Source organism: Nerophis lumbriciformis, linkage group LG09, assembly GCF_033978685.3.
Source record: "Nerophis lumbriciformis linkage group LG09, RoL_Nlum_v2.1, whole genome shotgun sequence".
Classification (NCBI taxonomy): domain Eukaryota; kingdom Metazoa; phylum Chordata; class Actinopteri; order Syngnathiformes; family Syngnathidae; genus Nerophis; species Nerophis lumbriciformis.
The window spans coordinates 5,729,737-5,746,979 of NC_084556.2; the positions used below are offsets into that span (position 1 = coordinate 5,729,737).

The following is a 17,243-nucleotide window of genomic DNA, read 5'->3' on the forward strand; positions in this document are numbered from 1 at the left end:
TAAGTATAGTGAACAATTAGTCAGGCTTTACGCGGTCTGTCTGGTTTAAAAATACATGATTATGAATATATTATACCAGCAATACCCGGCAGCTAATTATAACAAGTTTTTAACAAGGCACATCCGCCACTTCGACGTTTTCAAACCGGAAGTGACCATACCGCGACTGTCTAATCAAAGCTGGCTTGACGTCGTCGCAACAATGACACGAAGCCACGGTTTAAGCAAAGATCCTGCATTTTGCCAAACGTTTACAAGGTACAGTTGCCAAACTTGTCCATAAGCATAAATTAAACGCCTAAATATTGTCGATATGTGTGTAGCATGTGGTTCTAGTTGTTTTTTTTTGTATCGTAGTGAGTGAGCTTGTGTGGAGGCAACAATGCTAGCCGACCTGTTAGCTTAGCTTTAGCCGACGTGTAGTCATATTTACACATCGCTTAAAAATGTTTTTTTAAGATTATATTTGTATACTTTTAGCTACTAACATACGTTATACTGTTAACAACCGAGATGTTGGAGAATTTTAAACATGAAATACACCTGCACAATATATCCACAATATAGAACCACTTGTGTAAATAAGGCAACCACATTATTTAAAAACATGTCTCCCTAGCACCTATTTTGTGCCCCTGCAAGTGAGTTGAGGCACGTCGTATATTCACTATCTTTTTTGCAAGTTTCCTCCTTAATGTTGTATACTTCGCTCCATGTTCTGTATTTTATCAACATTCATTAATTCTCCCCTCTTTAGGTTGTAATTTGACTTGCTGATGCAGCGTTCGCTCATCGTAATAGCAAAAAAGACCTTCAACCTACGACCCCTCACCGCTCATCTCTTCAGAGCCTCTTCATATTTCAAACCCCCTTCCGCTCACACCCTTGAGGTCCACCATCTCTTCTCGCCACTGCCCTTGCGTAACGACCCGCTTTTCCCACGTCAGCGCCTCTCCCAGCCCGCCATGTCTGACCAGCGCTTCCTGGTAGAGTACGCCAAGCGCGGCACGGCGGGATGCAAGAAGTGCAAGGAGAAGATCGGCAAGGGCATCACGCGCATCGGCAAGATCGTGCCCAACCCTTTCAGCGAGTCAGCGGGCGAGATGAAGGAGTGGTACCACGTCAAGTGCATATTCGAGAAGCTGGAGCGTGCCCGGGCCACCACCAAGAAGATCGAGGACATCACCGACCTGGAAGGCTGGGAGGAGCTGCAGGATGAGGACAAGGAACTCATCAATAAACATGTCTCGGGTACAAAACCTACTCAGTGGCCTAGTATACCTACTCAGTGGCCTAGTGGTTAGAGTGTCCGCCCTGAGATCGGTAGGTTGTGAGTTCAAACCCCGGCCGAGTCATACCAAAGACTATAAAAATGGGACCCATTACCTCCCTGCTTGGCACTCAGCATCAAGGGTTGGAATTGGGGGTTAAATCACCAAAATGATTCCCGGGCGCGGCCACCGCTGCTGCCCACTGCTCCCCTCACCTCCCAGGGGGTGATCAAGGGTGATGGGTCAAATGCAGAGAATAATCTCGCCACACCTAGTGTGTGTGTGACAATCATTGGTACTTTAACTTTAACTTTAACACGTAACTTGGAAATCTATGAGTGACTTTGTAACTCAAATCAATACTTTGAAATTGAAATCAGTCAAAAAACACCAGAATTTTAGCATGTGAATTACCTTTTAAAAAGAAAAACAAACTTTTAGTTATGAAATATTGTTGAAAAAATTTACAATATAATGTAGTACAAACTACAATAGTTTTAGGAATGTAATTATGTTCAGCATTTACCTTGGAGAACAGACTTCCACGGTATCTATGAGCTGCTTTTCCGTCACATCAGCAGCTTATCCATATTTTCATGCATAAATGTCCGCTGTTAAAAGATATTATTTCAACTGCGTTATCGCTGGCTTTTGTATGGGGCTACACTCACTGCCTCGCTAAATCGGCGACACGGTCTGTCATGATTTTGATGATTTCTTTCTCCAGTTCTGTCCTTCAAACTCGATCACTTTCTCTGTTCCAGTGGTTGGAAAAAAATAATCATGTCAATCTCTAGCTCTAAATTAATGCTAGTGACTAAGACTGGATGTTTTGTGTGACGTTCAAGGCATATTTATTTTAGGTCAAAGTCCAAATTATGCACATTTTAGGGCTGCAACAACTTATCGATTGAAATCGATTATAAAAATAGTTGGCGATTAATTTAGTCATCGATTCGTTGGATCTATGCTATGCGCATAGGAATTATTTTATTTTAAAAAATTTTTCATATGTATATATTTTTTTATAAACCTTTATTTATAAACTGCAACATGTACAAACAGCTGAGAAACAATCAAAATAAGTATGGTGCCAGTATGCTGGTTTTTTTTCAACAAAATACTGGAAAGGGTAGAAATGTAGTTTGTCTCTTTTATCCGATTATTAATCGATTAATCGGAGTAATAATCGACAGATTAATCGATTATCAAATTAGTCGTTAGTTGCAGCCCTAGCACATTTCAGAGGTTTCTTGTATCTATTATTGTGCTGTCAAAAGTTTGGAGACACCTTCTCATCCAATAACATGCATTTTTTAAAAGTTTCTCTTGTTGTTCATGTATCGCAGACTTGATGGCTAAAGTCAACTCCACGCCAAAAAAGAAGGTGCAGGCCAAGTTAAACACGTCAGGCACGCTCCAGTCCCCTCCCCTGGCAGACCCCTCAGCAAACGCACCACGAAAGTTTTCAGGCTTTACCGGTAAGACACTTCTATCTCCCGAAAGACGACAAGTCCATTCTGGAAAGCGTAACCCCTTGCGTGTCCTATGCAGCTGCGAAGGCAGGCGCTTCGAGTGGGCCGTCGTCCTCCACTTCCTCCCCTTCCTCATTCTCTTCCCCGCCTGCCAAAGCCAGCCAAGGCAGCACCTTGGCCGCGCAGCTTTGCGATCCCCAGCACAAGGACTGCCTCCTTCGAGAGTTTCGGAAGCTGTGTGCCACGGTGGCTGAGAACAACAGCTACAACGTCAAGACACAGATCATCGAGAAGTTCCTCCGGAAGGGCACGGGCGGAGGTTTGCACGGCTAAAACTGACAAGTAATTTAAACATTTTTTTAATCCAAAGTGAATTGTTTTTATTCGCTGTGTGCAATGGTAGATAAGTTCCATGGAAATCTGTACCTGACGGTGAAGCTGCTGCTGCCCGGCGTCGTCAAAAGTGTCTACAACCTCAACGACAAGCAGATTGTCAAACTCTTCAGTCGCATCTTCAGATGCAACCAGGACGACATGGTGCGCGACCTGGAGAAGGTTGGTCCTCTCTCGTGCAATAAGCTGCTCCTGTGCATTCGCACTGTTTCACTTGCACCTCATTACCGCATGAATGCTGAGACATAGGCCTTCACACTATTCTTGATGTGTGTAAAAAATAATGTATTTTAGCATCTCTCACTATTTACACATTTTGTTGTATAACAGCAAAAGTGTGATTTTTTTTTTTTGTCTTGCTAATAGGGGGAAAAAATCGATTCAAATTCAAATCGCCATTCTCACGTTGTATCGATTCTCATTTTTCAAAAATCGATTTTATTTAATTTTTAATTTTTTAATTTTTAATTTAAAATTTTGTTTTTTTTTATTTAAATTTTTTTTTTTTATAATCAATCCAACAAAACAATACACAGCAATACCATAACAATGCAATCCAATTCCAAAACCAAACCCGACCCAGCCACACTCAGAACGGCAATAAACAGAGCAATTGAGGGGAGACACAAACACGACACAGAACAATCCAAAAGTAGTGAAAAAAAAAGAGAATATTATCAACAACAGTAATTTCAACATAGCAGTGATTAAAATCCCTCATTGACATTATCATTAGACATTTATAAAAAAAATAAAAAATTAAAGAATAGTGTCACAGTGGCTTACACTTGCATTCCCTCTCATAAGCTTGACAACACACTGTGTCCAATATTTTCACAAAGATAAAGTAAGTCATATTTTTGGTTCATTTAATAGTTAAAACAAATTTACATTATTGCAATCAGTTGATAAAACATTGTCCTTTACATTATAAAAGCTTTTTACAAAAATCTACTACTCTGCTTGCATGTCAGCAGACTGGGGTAGATCCTGCTGAAATCCTATGTATTGAATGAATGGAGAATTGTTTTGAATCGGAAAAATATCGCTTTTGAATCGAGAATCGCGTTGAATTGAAAAAATCGATTTATAATCGAATCGTGACCCCAAGAATCGATATTGAATCGAATCGTGGGACACCCAAAGATTCGCAGCCCTACTTGCTATACTAATACAATTGTGTGAATGCTGAGACATGGGTATTCATACTATTGCTAGTGTGTCTTGAAAATAATTTCTGTTTAGGGTGGTTTTTGATTTAAGATTTTCATGGTCAAATCTGATGAGATTCTGTCTGTCGTCGATGATCAGTCGACATTTTTTTATGGGGGTCATATGATTTCTTTATACATTTAAACATTTACTTGTAGTCTACATAACATGTAATGATGATTGTTTGGTCAAAATTGTGCATAGATTATGTTTAATCCTCTCTTCAGTTTTGTGGGCGGTATTATTTACGTGCCTCCACTTTTATAGCATCTTCTCCCCGTCAGCCATGTTTTAGTTTTTAGTGCTTCCATATGGAGTCTAATGTCAAATATAAATGAGCACTATAGAAATGGCAAAAGCGGAAGATGCATGTCCATCTACGAGCCAGTCTGCCCCACAAAAGATAGAGGAAAAAAAGGAACTTTTTGATTACAGCGTCAGACTACAATGGCGGACCCGCGCAAAGCTCTTTGGGTAAAACTATACCATATATGGAGATATTCGCTGACTTCACATGTTGGAAAAACGTCAAGTTGTGCAAATCCCAAACAGTTTGTTTGGAGGAAGTATGAAGGAAGGCAAGATTGTTTTATGAATACCTCTACCATGCCTCCATTGTTTGATTTTGCATTTGCATTATGCAGATCTCAAATACAGAAAAACAGGAACCAATAGGTAAGAAAAGTTGGTTTTGCATATCAGGGGTTGGGGGATTACGGCTATGTGCCTCAACCACTACGAGGTTGATAGTGAAATCGAACCATCGAATCCCTGACTATTTGAAGACAACCCTTTAGCACCTCTCAATTTTCACATATTTCATTGTTTTATAGCAAAAGTGTGATTTTTTGTCTCACAGCATTCACACCTGCTATACAATAAAAATAGTGTGAATGCTATTATACCATAAAAATTGTCTTAATTCACAGTATTGCTAATGTGTACAGAACATAAAATACTACATTTGTACTGTAGGCCTCAGTGGACCAAATCAGATTTTTTCAAAATCAGATTTTTTTTCCCAGCCGACTGTTTACATTGCAAGTAAAATGTGATCTTTATCAGACTGCAGTGTAAATGCGCACAGGCCCCAAATGTGGCCTCGACATCACTTGAAAGGGCAGTTCGATAAAGTGAAAACAAAGGAAGTTGACCGAATTTCATAAATGAACAAGGAAGTCGCTGCTACTACTACTAAATAAAGTAAAAGTCGCAACACCTTAAAAATGAGTGTTTTTTTTTTAAAGTAAAAAGACATTTAAGTGATGTATAGTATTAATGGATATGTATAGTGTAATATTTTTGGGAGTGTTCTAATTTTTTTATGGCTGTTAATTAGAGGAGACACGGACATCAGCGTGGATCATCGTTAGCTTTATTTTTCAACTCACATGTAAGCGTCAATTCCGGTCCTTCAACAATCGTTATTTCTTCTGAATCAAAATACATATTTATATATTACATATTGCCATTATTTGTGCACTATTGACTAGTGATGCACAGAAAAACCTGCTGTCCAAAACAGACTTTGCTCACCGAAACCGGATGTTGCGATGAAGTATCCACATCCGCTGGCGGGCTGCATCTTTTCCCGCGCACACAAATAACATAGCTCGCCCAAGGCTGACGAAAAAGTCACATAAGGGTTACATTCAGGTTGCATTGCGTATAGACTGAAGTCACAATTGAAAAGATCAGATTCCAATCAGATTTGGACTACCTCCTGATGTGGCCTGAAACTGATGCGAAAAGGTCAGATCTGAAGCACTTTGGAGCGTTTAAACTGGGAAAAAAATCAATCTGTGTCACTTGAGGGCAAAAAAGTCAGATTTGGTGTGCAGTATAAACGGGGCCAGACTGTATTTTCGCATCGGTCAACATATAATGTGAGACTTGGCCCGCACCTCTCATCCTCCCGCACGCTGAGCATCGGCTCCCCACAGGGCTGTGTGCTGAGCCCCCTCCTCTACTGCCTTTACACCCATGACTGCAGTCCGGCCCACAGTGACAACCTTACCGTCAAGTTCGCCGACGATACCACAGTGGTCGGGCTCATCTCCAGGGGTGACGAGGCTGCCTACAGAGAGGAGGTCCTGAAGCTGACGGCCTGGTCTTCGGAGAACAACCTCGCTCTCAACACCAGCAAGACCAGAGAGATCATCGTCGACTTCAGGAGGAGCAGCACCGACCCTGCCCCCCTCTACATCAACGGCGAGCGTGTAGAGAGGGTCCACACCTTCAGGTACCTTGGAGTCCACATCTCTAATGACTTCTCCTGGACAGTCAACACCACATCAATCATCAAGAAGGCTCAGCAGCGGCTACACTTCCTTAGAGTCCTCGGGAAGTACAACCTGAAGCCTGACCTGCTGCTGACCTTCTACCGCTCGTCCATCGAGAGCCTGCTGACCTACTGTATTACGGTATGGTACGGCAGCTGCACTGCAGCAGACAGGGAGAGGCTGCAAAGAGTGGTCAAGACGGCTCAGAAGATCATCGGCCGCCCTCTCCCCTCTCTGACAGACATCTACACCTCCCGCTGCCTCAACAGAGCCAGTGCCATCATCAAGGACAGCACCCACCCTGGCTCTGACCTGTTCCACCTGCTGCCCTCTGGGAAGCGCTACAGGTGCATTAAAACCAAAACAAACAGGCTAAAGAACAGCTTCTTCCCCAGGGCCATAACCATCCTGAACGGACTGCCCCATTGTCCCTCATAACTGCCTTCTCTTCGGTGCAATAACCCATTCCACCAACCACCCTGTTTTTGTTTTTTTGTTTTTTGTTTTTCATGTATATATTCATTTCACACCATATTCATTGCACTTCTACATTTTTTATATTTTTATATATTTGCACATTGTTTTTCTAGCATGCACACATCGCACTGTATGGAATGGCCTCAATCTCGTTACCTTGCGTAATGACAATAAAGCTGATTCTGATTCTGATACACACTGTTTATTGTATAATAACATAAGCGTTAATGCTGAGAAACGACCATTCACACTTTTGCTATTGTACAACAAAAATCGTGTGAAAGCTGAGACAAGCACATTCACAGTATTGCTAATGTCAAAAATGTTTTAAATGTCTGTTAGCATCTCTAGCTTACTTTATATTTACATTTACATTCTGTTTAGCATGGCAGAAATGAAGCCTAAAAACAAACATGTAAATTTTTTGTGCGTTACTCTGTTTTTTTCTAAGGGTGATGTGTCAGAAACGGTACGGATGTTCTTCGACGAGAGCAAAGCATTTCCGCCGTCGGCTAAGAGCCTCCTGACCCTCCAGGAAGTAGATGCGTCGCTGACCCGCCTCGCCCAGCTCACCAAGGAGGACGAGCAACAGAGCGAGCTGGAGGACGTTGCCAAAAAGTAATCTAATCACTACCTCGTTACTTGTTAATTAACGGGTATGGGCGCCGCCTGCAGAACTTTTAGCGCCACAAAACGTATGAAGCGAGCCTACATCGGTTTTTACCAGAACATAACTAACAATGAAACCTCTTCCATCACAGATGCACCAGCAACGACCTCAAATGCATCATACGTCTCATCAAGCACGACCTGAAGATGAACTCAGGAGCAAAACACGTGTAAGTGTCTCCTTTCACACATTAACCCTGAAAAATAAAAATCTAAATTTTTATGCTCGCCTCCCACTTTTGTCAGGCTGGACGCCGTCGACCCGAACGCCTACGATGCCTTCAAGGCCTCCCGAAATTTGGGCGACGTGATCGAGCGGGTACTGAAGAATCAGCAGGAGGCGTCCAACGGGTCGGGACCAAGGAAACTGTTGACCATAGAGGCGTCGCTCATGACCCCGGTTCAGCCCATGTTGGTGAGTCCCGCTAACAACGATATACATATGCTAATGATAGCTTAGTCCACTTTGCGGCAGCGCCCTTAGTCACCACTAGGATGAATCAACAGCCCCCTGGCCTCATTTATTGAGAGCTGCGTGGATTTCTTACTAAAAATTGGCATACGCTCAAATCTAGAAAACGGCGTACGCAAAAAAAAAAACAGATGTAATAAAGTGTCCGCACGCACTAATCCAAGCACACTACATCCCAATCAACGTGGAATTGACTGCACATGTTGGCCTGGCTGGGCACGCCCAGGCTATGCCCCCTTATAAATGTGCAAATCATATTGAAATTTGCCATGTGCCTGAGATTCCACCTTCTGCCCAATCACAATTTACCGCCAAGCAGTAGGAGGAGCTTCTTTCTTCGATTTCAAGTGAACAAAAAAGGTTTGAGTGGGATAAAGTGTGTGAGACTGTCAATGCTGCTGGCCTCGGAGAACCTCACACAGGCTGAAATGAAAAATAAATAGTTGGACATCAGGAAGAAGTTGAAGAATAAGATGGATGTGCTGGCCAAAACAGGCGAGAGGACCGAAAATAAAGTAGTGCTGCACCCGAGGGCTGCAGGATTATGGCCAAAATAATAATCACAATTATTTTTTATCAATATTGAAATCACGATTATTTACTGTTAATTAGTACATATTTTATTGCACTTTATATTTTAAACAAACCGTTTGTGAACTTGGCTTTTATTTTAAAATGAAACTATAAAAATGTATTGTTAATAAAATAAAATGTACAAAAGACAAAGGGCTAACCAAAATAAATGTGCCATTGCAGGGTGCGATTATAAAGTGCAAACAAATGAAAAAATAAGATTAAGCACCAAAGTCACATACTAAGGAACACATTCATTGTACTGCTCACAGTATATATAGGACGTATGTCTTTGGCCAAACAAAACGTTATTACAGCCGTTATTTTGGCGCGTCTTTGAGCAGTAGATGTATACGGTACGGTCATCTGTAATTTGGGCACCCCTGCTTTTGTAGCTGTTCGTTGGGGCTTTGCGCCGGTAGCGGCAACCCGCTCTGTTAGCAACCAGCTTTACAGTGCGGTTGAGGAAAGAAGGAAGTTTTGTTAATGCTTAACGTATTTCCGCAAATCGATAATTTGTTTGGATTTTGCATTTCAGGGTTTCACATAACAAGCGGGGAGTGCCTCGTAGGGATGATGTTCGAAACCGGTTCTTCCGGTTGTTCGAAAAGAAAAGAACCGTTCGATAAGAAAAGAACCCATTCCATGGACTCAAATCCCTTTTTGAGAATCAAGGCCACTATAGTAAAGAAAAAGAGTTGGTTCTTTATTCGAATTCCGGGGAACGAATCCCGTCCCACAAGAAATGCCCTGTGGGACATCACAGGAAATGACGTAGCTCAGTCATTAGACTGAGCTAAGTCATTTCCTGTGATGTCACACAAGCAGCAAAAATAATGGACCGGAAAAAACGCCTCAAGGCATGGCTATTCACAGAGACAGGTTGTTTTTGTGTTACTGTATATATTTGTTTTTCTGAAAAATCCCACTTAATATACTTTGGGTAACAACAGTCAATATTTATTTTTTTAATGTTTTTAGGGGGGTAACAGTCAATATTTATTTATTTATTTTATTTTATTTTTTCTTATAAGATAAAAGTGAGCTTTTGTAAAACCAAATACTGTGTTTTTTTCCATATACAACAACCTATCTGGATTCGATAAGAGAATCGATAAGGAATCGGTTCAATAAGAGGATTCGATAATGGGCTCGAACTCGATAATTTCTTATCAAACATCATCCCTAGTGCCTCGAGAACGGCGAGGCGTGCAGTCATGTTCCGGGGTTAAAATGTGTGCCTGTGGTTCCCTGTGGGTAACTCTGTGGGAGGACCGATGTAATAATGTATATATTTTTCCTAATATTTTTGGGAGCTCCTGGCTGATCTACCTTCAACCTCTCACCTCACACTCATTCTTACTCGCTCTCACATGAGTGCGCTGTCTATTGGTCGCCCCCTGGTGGTTGGCTGACTTGTGAACGAGCTTGGTTTGAAATGCAGCTCAGCTTGTTTTTTTAAATATTATCACTGACAATCACCCTCATTTAATCGTAGCTGCCAAAATCGTGATCACGATTAAAATTTCATTAATTGTGCAGCCCTGCTGCACCCTGTTTGAAAAGATCGCTGCAATGATAAGTAATATTTTATAGGAGGTGAGTGACAACACAATGTTATACAGTAGCCTGCTCACAGCCAGATTAGAGTTTCATGTGAAAATTATGTACCGGTAATATTTGGTTTGAAATATTTTAAATTTAAACGTGCCAGCACTATCAAAAAGGATTCAAAAGACTTTGACTCTTGTTTGATTACTCAATGTATTATTATAACACAGGAAAGCTACTTGCAGTAGCAGCCACGTGACACAAAGTCGGGCCATTCCTCCTCCGTCTCCAGTGCCATTTGTGCCTCAACCCTCAGCGGCTGCTGTCCAAGCTGTGCTGGAGTCACAGGAACACATTGTGACAGCAATTGGTGGCAAAATGATCGCCTAGTTAAATTCATAGAAGTTCTCACAAATTATATATGAATATGGAGCATTAAATGCATTGGCGAAAAACGACTATGACTGTGTTGCCAAAGTATCCACAGCATGTAGAAATGTGCGTACGTGAAACATGAAGTTGGCATGAGGCACCCCACATTTCTACGTTTTGGTCACTCTTGATACAGCTCAGCTCTGCTGTGAAAAAGGGCGTACGCCAGGTTTTTGTGCCTCTACACACTTATTAATACATGAGGCCCTGTTCTCCTATTGTTGCTTAGCATCTTTTTCAGATTGATGATTTTAAGTTGCATATTCCAGCTTCAAACATAGCCTGAGGACCAAAGAAGGCATTTACAAAACATGTATTGATTCACACATTACTTTTAAAACACATCTGTGGACTCACAAACATAATTCACGTTAGCCTCCGGGCCAACTTTATGCCTTTTACAAAGTGCAAAAAGGACTAGATTAGACATAGATTTCCAATATTGCTGCAACGGAATAAAAGAAAATAATGGCAACACAATAACCCTTGTTGACAGCTAAATGTTCTCTTGGTTTTGTGACTTTGTCTTTTTTATTTATTTTTTATTCCCAGGCAGAGGCGTGCAAGTCAATCGAGTACGCCATGAAGAAATGCCCCAATGGCATGTATTCGGAGATCAAGTATGACGGCGAGCGCGTGCAGGTCCACAAGAACGGCGACAACTTCAGCTACTTTAGCCGCAGCCTCAAGCCTGTGTTGCCGCACAAAGTCAGTACCAACAACAACACACACAAACACATGATGCATGTGATGCTCTTGTACGATTAGCAGCCCCCAAGTGATTGTCACAGCAGGAAACGGAGACACATCCCACCAGGGTGTATCAACATTTGTTCTCTCAGCATGCAGACATAAACACTGCAGGCTTCACATTGTCCTTAGCTTATTCTCACCACTAGAGGGTGCTGCGGGACATCAAATCCCCATATTGGCAAGCCACCAGTAAATACAATTCGATGTGGGTTCAATTAAAAGTTTCCGATCTGCACTCCAGGTGGCCCACTTCAAAGAGTACATCCCTCAGGCGTTTCCCGGCGGCCACAGTATGATTTTGGACGCCGAGGTGCTGCTCATCGACACCAACACCAGCAAGCCGCTGCCCTTTGGGACTTTGGGCGTGCACAAGGTAACAGCGTACACTGAATGTGTGTCAAATTAGCACCTTTGGGATCACTCCAAAGTCATGGTGGTAAAACCTAATGTCCTGTGTGTCTTTTAGAAAGCTGCCTTTCAAGACGCCAACGTGTGCCTTTTTGTTTTTGACTGCATCTACTTCAATGGCACCAGTCTAATGGAGAGGTATACGCTGTAAAATACACTCATTTAAAGTAAATAACTGGCTACAATAATATTAATAATTTTTTTTATGTAGAATAACTATGTAATTTTAAAATGTAATGTTGCAAAAAAAACTAATACGTTTGTAATGGATTACAATCTTTTTCTGTTGTTAAAATGAAAAGTTTTATATATATATGGATTACAAAGGTAGAAAATAGTATTAATCCGTTTTTAGCCTTAAATTTTTATACATTTAATGTTTTGTTTTTATAACAAAGTTTTAATATAGGCCAAAAATGTGTCCTACACAAAGTACCTGAATTTTATTTCGTATAATCTTTTTTTTAGTAGGTTAAGCTGTCTAAATTTTCTATTGTTACAATTTTAGAATAATTTCAATATTGTCATTTCAAGTGATTAAGTTAAAAAAAATCTTATTTTTGAATATTAACTAAAGTTGATTGTATGAATGTTTACATATTATTATTTTAAGTCACCAAAAAAAGAGTCTTAACAATTTTATATTGTTGAATCTATATTTTAGTAAATAAAATATTGATATTTGTATACATTTTTTTCGTTTGTCATTCAGATTAAAAAAATATATTTTAAGGAATCACAATCATTTTCTGGAGTTTTAGATATGTATTTTATGCATATGATAATGGAATTTAAGCAAAGAAATTTACTATTTATATATAAATATATTTGATGGTATTTTATTCTACACTTGTTAAAAATTGGCATGTAAGCACAAGGTCTGATCTGACATTGATTTCGGTCCAAAATGAGTAAAACAAGTATCAATTGATATCGGTTTGCATTTAAAATCTTCGATATATATTTTGATACAGTCATGCAGCGTGTTTTACTGCTGCAAAGAAGAAGGCAGGGAAGTGTGTTCGCAGTCGAAATGTCATCAAATTCTATCCATAACTATTGAGTTTTGTTGCTAACAAACAGACGGACGCAAACATTACCTCTTTGGCGAAAGTAAGAAAAGACTGCATTCTGGCGCACCACTTTCGTGTCGAGCATTTCCAAGACAGATCCAGCCGGTCAAGTCGCACCGCACGGAGGGAAATCACCCAAAAAACAAATGTACAGTGCGGGATATATGAGGAAACTGAAAAACTACTCGATAAATCCACAATCAGTCCATCTATTTTCCAACGCTTGTTCTTCTCGATGTTGTGGTGGGGCTGTAGCTTATCTAGCTGCACTCGGGCGGAAGGCATTGTACGCTCTGGACAAGTCGCCACCTCGTAAACCGTCATCCAGAAAATATATTTGAGGCCAAACATCAGTTGTTGTTTTTTTGGGACATATACCCCAATATCATACCGGGAGATTTGATACTGTTACGTTCCTAGTTAATACTAAAAAAGTAAGATTTTTCATGCCTACCCCTGTCCTCTGCTTGATTAATTTCACTTGATCAAACCTTTTCTAACTTTAAACACAACAAAATAATACAAGTACCGTATTTTTCGGAGTAAAAGTCGCTCCGGAGTATAAGTCGCACCGGCCGAAAATGCATAATAAAGAAGGAAAAAAACGTATATAAGTCGCACTGGAGTTTAAGTCGCATTTTTTGGGGAAATTTATTTGATAAAACCCAACACCAAGAATAGACATTTGAAAGGCAATTTAAAATAAATAAAGAATAGTGAACAACAGGCTGAATAAATGTACGTTATATGAGGCATAAATAACCAACTGAGAACGTGCCTGGTATGTTAACGTAACATATTATGGTAAGAGTCATTCAAATAACTATAACATATAGAACATGTTATACGTTTACCAAACAATCTGTCACTCCTAATCGCTAAATCCCATGAAATCTTATACATCTAGTCTCTTACGTGAATGAGCTAAATAATATTATTTGATATTTTACGGTAATGTGTTAATAATTTCACACATAAGTTGCTCCCCGGCCAAACTATGAAAAAAACTGCGACTTATAGTCCGAAAAATACGGTATGTATGATTCTTATTGTATTGGATCAGTATTGCTATGGAACAATACGCAATGCTTCAATATTAGTGAAAAAGTTGCAATAACTATTTAGGTGTACAATGTTCTCATACTGGAGTGTTAAAGTGTTTTATTGTGTTTAGGCCGCTGTCTGAGCGCAGGAAGTTCCTGCACGACAACATGGTGGTGGTGCCCAACCGAATCCTCTTCTCTGAGATGAAGCACGTCACAGTAAGTCCGATCACGATGACTCTTCACTATAAACTGTTGGGCTAGACTTACACACACGTGTGTGTGCGCGTGTTACAGCGTGCAGGAGACCTTGCTGACATGATCACTCGAGTCATCAGAGAAGGTCTTGAAGGCCTGGTGCTTAAAGACGTGAAGGTCAGTGTAGACTTGTAGAAAGTGTTGGAGTGTTGTTGATGAAGTGTGTGTCTGTCAGGGCTCTTATGAACCAGGCAAGCGCCACTGGCTGAAGGTTAAGAAAGACTACTTGAATGAGGGAGCCATGGCCGACACAGCAGACCTGGTGGTACTGGGGGCTTTCTACGGCAAAGGCTCCAATGGTGCGTGTGTGTGGGTGTTTGAGAAGCCAAATGATTTCTTCTTCCGCTTCTTCATTAGCGCAAATGCTGCAGAGTCGTTTTCCCGCCGTAAAACTTTACGTCATTTTGCCTCCTGACAGCTTTAGTGCTGCGTTTAAACTCCCAGGAAGTTGGCTCGCCGCGCACTTCATCATCTCACCGAGCTGGCTGGGAAGTGTATTAATTATGATTTTATTGCTCCTACACCAGCGCCAACACACTTGCCCAAATCCACATCATCAGGCACCATATCAAAGCCAATGACACATATCAGTGAATTCAGCTCATATCCTCAATTAATGATAACGAAAATGTCCGCTTTCCCAAAATCTGGCATACAATTTCAAAATATTAAATTTTTAACTTTAAATGTATCAATACTTTAAAACTGTTTGAGCTTGAAATTAACATGATTTTTTTTTAAGCTTTTAGCATTTTAAGGCCAGTATGCTTACGTAACAGCTTTATTATTTAAAATATTATCTAAACCATTTTAAAAAATATGAATCTTTTCAAACTATTTCTGCCTGAAACAAATATAACACATTTTTTGTGGGTTTTAAATCAGAAAACAAAAAAAGGTGTGCTGCATGCTTTAAATGGGAAAAAGTAGGGCCATCTGGTGGACTAATATGAAAATACAACATGGAAACGCCAGCAAATCCAAATGTGAAATATCACAAAGGATTACATTAGTTTGTTTAAGAAAAAATGTTTTTGGACCGAGAACAAAGTTGTTTGCCATTTTAGGCTAATTTAATTCAAGGAATAAATGCTGATTCTAATAACGCTTATAATCAAACATTCTCTGGCAAGTATTGAACAAATCTAATGGATTTTTAAATGTAAAATGTCTCTCTCTCACCACCAGGGGGCATCATGTCCAGTTTCCTCATGGGTTGCTTTGACCCAGCCTCCAAAAAGTGGTGCACGGTCACCAAGTGCTCGGGAGGCTACGACGATGCCATGTTGGCTCGGCTCCAGAAAGAGCTAGACGTCATCAAAATCAGCAAGGTCAGCCAAAAGAGGGCAGCCTGCCCGGAATACGAAACGAAAAACGTCTTCGCTCTTCTATTTTCTTTTCAAGTGTTTTTGTAATCAGACCATATTTCCGGTATATTGGATGGAATTTTTACCTGACATGTTTCGACTGCCATCTGCAGTCTTCTTCCGAAGGGTCACCTAACCAAATTTGAAAAGCATATGCATAAGAAGACATAATGAACCTTTTTTGAGCAACTTCTATTTTCTGATTCTGTTTTTTAGGACCCCAGTAAAATCCCTAGCTGGCTGAAAATTGTGAAAAACTACTATCCCGATTTTCTTATTAGAAACCCTGAGGTGAGTCTCAATCGACATTTAGAACATACAACAAATATTAAATAAAAGTAAAGTAAAAATGTAAACATTTACATGGCCACACCCCAAAAACAAAAGCTGTTAAGTATTTTAAAGTTTGACACATTATATATTATTTAAATTTTTTTTAAGCGAGCAAAACACTTATTCATTTACATTTATGTCTCAACAGCAATGTTCCCTCTAATTTTTCATGTGTGTGAGCGAACGCACAAACTCCCTGAGCATTCAGTGGATCACATGTGAGCAACATCAGACGTGCACACTGTGGCCACATCAGCGTCACACCTGTCCCAAACCTGACATCATAACCATTTAAATGTTTTATTAAAAAAAAATTCTGATATAAGTGATTTTGCCGGAGGGGTTAGTGTGTCTGCCTCACAATACGAAGGTCCTGGGTTCGATCCTGTGCTCGGGATCTTTCTGTGTGGAGTTTGCATGTTCTCCCCGTGACTGCGTGGGTTCCCTCCGGGTACTCCGGCTTCCTCCCACCTCCAAAGACATGCACCTGGGGATAGGTTGATTGGCAACACTAAATTGGCCCTAGTGTGTGAATGTGAGTGTGGTCTATCTGTTGGCCCTGTGATGAGGTGGTGACTTGTCCAGGGTGTACCTCGCCTTCCGCACGAATGCAGCTGAGATAGACTCCAGTACCCCTGCAACCGAGAACGGGACAAGCGGTAGAAAATGGATGGATGGATGGATGGAAGGGATTTTGCCCTCTTACAATGACAATAACAAAAAACATGTTTTTCATGACCTATGTGCTAGTATTTTATGTCTGGCTGCGGGTCCTGCCTTTAAAAGAAATGTTACACCTTTCAGAGATTACATTTAGTTCCTGTAACTTTCTGTCTGTAAAATACATCTTTTTATTAGCATTTATTAAATCTAGTGACAATATTTCATGAATAATATCCTTAGATTAACCTTCTTAATAAATGGCAGTAAAATAAGCACACATCTGATTGAGGAGTCAGAGTGTTACAACCTGGCATTTACACATTGTGTGGCGTTGGGGTTGTCCGACTTTTTGTGTGGCCATAAACGCAGCACTTGCTAAGTGCCATGAGTGCGTGTGTTGGTGCAGGTGAGACAGAGCGAGCGGCTTCTGTTGAAACGACGGATGACAACGTTGGTTTAAGCCTGGTTTGTATGGCAGAAAATTACCAGTTTTTATAGATAAAAGTTTTTTTTACTCATGTTTTTGGTGTGGTTACAA

General features: G+C 40.5%; 1 protein-coding gene across 1 annotated transcript in view; it reads left to right on the forward strand.

Moving 5' to 3' along the window:
* Window positions 1–132: 132 nt before the first annotated feature.
* Window positions 133–17,243, forward strand: part of lig3 (ligase III, DNA, ATP-dependent) — a 30,177-nt gene continuing 13,066 nt past the window's right edge. Inside the window, exons 1-16 of the mRNA XM_061962733.2 lie at window positions 133–258; window positions 758–1,251; window positions 2,621–2,752; window positions 2,826–3,065; window positions 3,150–3,301; window positions 7,562–7,728; window positions 7,872–7,949; window positions 8,026–8,194; window positions 11,360–11,515; window positions 11,802–11,933; window positions 12,027–12,106; window positions 14,216–14,303; window positions 14,382–14,459; window positions 14,518–14,641; window positions 15,531–15,673; window positions 15,926–16,000. Coding sequence (XP_061818717.2) covers window positions 777–1,251; window positions 2,621–2,752; window positions 2,826–3,065; window positions 3,150–3,301; window positions 7,562–7,728; window positions 7,872–7,949; window positions 8,026–8,194; window positions 11,360–11,515; window positions 11,802–11,933; window positions 12,027–12,106; window positions 14,216–14,303; window positions 14,382–14,459; window positions 14,518–14,641; window positions 15,531–15,673; window positions 15,926–16,000 — 2,289 coding nt within the window. The 5' untranslated portion in view covers window positions 133–258; window positions 758–776. The remainder of the gene's footprint in view (window positions 259–757; window positions 1,252–2,620; window positions 2,753–2,825; window positions 3,066–3,149; window positions 3,302–7,561; window positions 7,729–7,871; window positions 7,950–8,025; window positions 8,195–11,359; window positions 11,516–11,801; window positions 11,934–12,026; window positions 12,107–14,215; window positions 14,304–14,381; window positions 14,460–14,517; window positions 14,642–15,530; window positions 15,674–15,925; window positions 16,001–17,243) is intronic.